Source organism: Camelina sativa, chromosome 3 (genome assembly GCF_000633955.1).
Source record: "Camelina sativa cultivar DH55 chromosome 3, Cs, whole genome shotgun sequence".
Classification (NCBI taxonomy): domain Eukaryota; kingdom Viridiplantae; phylum Streptophyta; class Magnoliopsida; order Brassicales; family Brassicaceae; genus Camelina; species Camelina sativa.
In genome coordinates this window covers 5,625,041-5,629,267 of record NC_025687.1, presented here as the reverse complement: position 1 = coordinate 5,629,267, position 4,227 = coordinate 5,625,041, and the positions used below count along the sequence as shown (strand labels likewise).

The following is a 4,227-nucleotide window of genomic DNA, read 5'->3' as shown; positions in this document are numbered from 1 at the left end:
TCTGGAGCAAACAGGTCGAAAAGCTCGGTTAATTGGACAAGGTGTTCCTCAAGGTTAGATATCTTTCTTCTGCTTTTTTTCTTTTTTTTTTTGGTTGTCAGAATAATGAAGACATCTGTTCTCACCTCGTTGAACATGTTAGGAGTAAACAAGAATTTACATTGGGATATAGACTTGACCTTTGAATCACTTTTTGATACACTGCCGCGAGTTTGTTCTATTCTGATTCATTAGAACTATTGGTTTGGGGTATTTACCTATTTGATTACTTGTCATGTCTTTCATTGATGACTCTTTTCTCAGAATAATGAAGATGTTAGTAGTACACAAATAAATTAAACAAGACAAGAAAATCTACATTGAGACAAAGTTTTGACCTTTGAATCACTCTTTGATACACTGCCGCTACTTTGTTCTATTCTGATTCATTAGAAGTATTGGTGTGGGGTATTTACCTATTCCATTAATGTGTCCTGTCTTTCATGCATGAATCTTTTCTCATTCGTTACTTTTACTTGGTGATGTGTNTACAAATCATCTGATCAGTTTCTAAAGCTAGTTTTGGATTGAGCTACTGAGAGCTTATGCTGTCTGAGTCTTAATTGTTATGTTTTTGTTCGCAGACTGAGTTTATGGTTGATATGAAATGTGATGGTTGTGTTAATGCCGTGAAGAACAAATTAGAAATCATTGAAGGTTAGTAAATATATATAGGACTTTTATGTATCTTCTTCTGTTTTGTTTGTGATTTACTATGCTGGTGCTTATCATGGAAATTTGATCTTAAAAAAAGGAATTGAAAACGTGGAGGTGGATTTACCCAACCAAGTTGTGAGGATACTTGGATCTTCCCCTGTTAAGGCTATGGCACAAGCTCTGGAGCAAACAGGTCGAAAAGCTCGGTTAATTGGACAAGGTGTTCCTCAAGGTTAGATATCTTTCTTCTGCTTTTTTTCTTTTTTTTTTTGGTTGTCAGAATAATGAAGACATCTGTTCTCACCTCGTTGAACATGTTAGGAGTAAACAAGAATTTACATTGGGATATAGACTTGACCTTTGAATCACTTTTTGATACACTGCCGCGAGTTTGTTCTATTCTGATTCATTAGAACTATTGGTTTGGGGTATTTACCTATTTGATTACTTGTCATGTCTTTCATTGATGACTCTTTTCTCAGAATAATGAAGATGTTAGTAGTACACAAATAAATTAAACAAGACAAGAAAATCTACATTGAGACAAAGTTTTGACCTTTGAATCACTCTTTGATACACTGCCGCTACTTTGTTCTATTCTGATTCATTAGAAGTATTGGTGTGGGGTATTTACCTATTCCATTAATGTGTCCTGTCTTTCATGCATGAATCTTTTCTCATTCGTTACTTTTACTTGGTGATGTGTTTGGCAGATTTCTTAGTCTCAGCTGCAGTAGCTGAATTCAAAGGCCCTGACATTTTCGGGGTGGTCAGATTTGCTCAGGTCAGTATGGAACTTGCAAGAATCGAAGCCAACTTTACTGGTTTGTCTCCCGGAACCCACAGCTGGACTATCAATGAGTATGGAGATCTCACAAAGGGAGCAGCCAGCACCGGGAACTTGTACAATCCATTTCAAGATCATACTGGCACAGAGGTCGGTTAAGCTCACTCTAAAAACACGAAAAGATCATCACAATCCTCAAAAAAGTCAAATGTTTTTCTCTGTCAGGCTTTGGGAGACCTGGGAACACTAGAGGCAGACAAAAACGGAGAGGCTTTTTATTCGGGAAAGAAAGAGAAGCTCAAGGTTGTGGATCTTATTGGTCGAGCTGTAGTGGTGTACAAGACCGAGGATAATAAGTCAGGCCCGGGATTGACCGCCGCAGTGATCGCTAGAAGTGCAGGAGTTGGAGAAAACTACAAAAAGCTCTGTACTTGTGATGGCACTGTCATATGGGAAGCTACAAACAGCGATTTCGTGACCAGTAAGGTATAATAACAATTAACAAATTGATAAGACAGACAGTTACGTTTTGTTGTAGCTATGGAGCACTTGTTTTTGTATCAAAACTTGAGGTTTGTATTGAAACAACACAATCTTTTTTGTATCGTACCAAATTCTTTGTGTGGTGTGTAATGAAATGTAAGCAAAGAGTGGGAGTAATAGCAGTAGTCTAAGTCTTGCTCGTCCAGAATTGATAAGTAGAACTAATTTGCAAAGCAAAACATTACCAACAGGGTTCGTGGTGTAGTTGGTTATCACGTCAGTCTAACACACTGAAGGTCTCCGGTTCGAACCCGGGCGAAGCCATTTGATTCGTTTTTGTGACTTTTGTAAAATATTGACCAAATGTTTTAGATAATGTTTCGTTGTCACGGCCCTATGCAACTAGCTTTAGTTCCACTGTTTTTGTCCCCACTAGAATTGGGTCGCACATGGTAACAAATGGTTCCTACAATAATCAGCCCCACATAATTTATTCTTGTAAGCTTAAGAACTAAGAAGTATTATATATCATAGAATTTTGAAAACCAAGAACATGTGCTGTGCTATAAAAAANGACAGTTACGTTTTGTTGTAGCTATGGAGCACTTGTTTTTGTATCAAAACTTGAGGTTTGTATTGAAACAACACAATCTTTTTTGTATCGTACCAAATTCTTTGTGTGGTGTGTAATGAAATGTAAGCAAAGAGTGGGAGTAATAGCAGTAGTCTAAGTCTTGCTCGTCCAGAATTGATAAGTAGAACTAATTTGCAAAGCAAAACATTACCAACAGGGTTCGTGGTGTAGTTGGTTATCACGTCAGTCTAACACACTGAAGGTCTCCGGTTCGAACCCGGGCGAAGCCATTTGATTCGTTTTTGTGACTTTTGTAAAATATTGACCAAATGTTTTAGATAATGTTTCGTTGTCACGGCCCTATGCAACTAGCTTTAGTTCCACTGTTTTTGTCCCCACTAGAATTGGGTCGCACATGGTAACAAATGGTTCCTACAATAATCAGCCCCACATAATTTATTCTTGTAAGCTTAAGAACTAAGAAGTATTATATATCATAGAATTTTGAAAACCAAGAACATGTGCTGTGCTATAAAAAATATTATACTCTGATATCATATAATCTTACATGCCAGAGATAATCATCATGTACTATGTTTTCTTTTTCCTTTACAAAACCTACAAAAAGTTAAGTTTTTCTTCCTTGTAGCATTTTAGTACTTTTAATTACCATATTTTTTACTATATAAATAAAAGGATTAGCTAGTTAGTTGATTTGATATCATAAAGCATATACGTAGACATCCATCATTCTAAGGTTTCTTACAAAGTGACGGGCTGTAATCATCATTCATTGGATTTTGTCTGACGGCAATCGTAAAAGAAGACATTTTGTTATTTTGGGAATGCAACAGACAGAAAAATGAAAAGGTTTACTGGTCCCTTCTAAGTAAAGATAGCTCTCTTACCTATCCCACACATTCGTATTTAATATTATATTACCTTGATTATTTGTATATAGTAGATGTGTGTAGTGCATGTCTACATAATTTATAGATAATTGTTATTTGGAATTACATGTACATAGTATATAATATAACCATATAATTTGATATCTTATAACCAGATGTAAAAACGATAAAATGATTTTATGATAGATGCACATGCACTTTTACAAATTGGACATACAGTATATAACTTCAGAACATAATCGTATAATACCAAAAAGGAAAACAAATCATGATTCATGTGTTGCATCTTTCGGTTTTGGATTCCTTTTCATTGTGGGACAATTTCTTTTTCTTTTTCTTTCTGTTTTTGTCAACGAACAGTTTCTCGTTTTGTAATTTATTAAGGCACTTCACAAATTTATTCTCCACCAAGTTATAATTTCTTTCACATAACATTAAGGATGTTTTAGTAAAGTCCACCGTGTGCAAGTTGTTATTTGCCTTTTCATATGTTTTAAGAAAAAAAAAAGGAAAAGTGATTTATAAAATTATTATCACCTTGGATATTAGCAATCGCATGCATGATCAAATAATGATTTTAACCTAGAGAATGCGATAAAAAAAAATATTTTATTTGCAGAAAGTAGCATTTAATTTTGCGAAGAATATTGCATTCTATTGGCCAAGTCCCCTTTTCTGGAATTATATCCTTTTTTATAATTTATTCTTTTACCATAACTGGTATTGAACTAAGTCATTAAGATAAACTATAAGATATCATGTCCACATGACATGCC

The 4,227-nt window shown here is 35.0% G+C and overlaps 1 protein-coding gene and 2 non-coding genes across 4 annotated transcripts in view; all 3 read left to right on the top strand.

Moving 5' to 3' along the window:
• LOC104771430 (copper chaperone for superoxide dismutase, chloroplastic/cytosolic-like) overlaps window positions 1-2,143 on the top strand; it is a 4,052-nt gene extending 1,909 nt beyond the window's left edge. Inside the window, exons 1-4 of one of the 2 annotated variants that reach the window (XM_010495959.1) lie at window positions 587-696; window positions 794-928; window positions 1,410-1,633; window positions 1,709-2,143. In XM_010495959.1, coding sequence (XP_010494261.1) covers window positions 633-696; window positions 794-928; window positions 1,410-1,633; window positions 1,709-1,975 — 690 coding nt within the window. In that variant the 5' untranslated portion in view covers window positions 587-632 and the 3' untranslated portion in view covers window positions 1,976-2,143. Of the gene's footprint in view, window positions 1-586; window positions 697-793; window positions 929-1,409; window positions 1,634-1,708 lie in introns of those variants that run through there. The other variant, XM_010495952.2, reaches the window with a different exon arrangement.
• TRNAV-AAC lies at window positions 2,217-2,290 on the top strand. The gene has a single exon. It is a non-coding gene; the product is annotated as a tRNA-Val (tRNA).
• TRNAV-AAC lies at window positions 2,757-2,830 on the top strand. The gene has a single exon. It is a non-coding gene; the product is annotated as a tRNA-Val (tRNA).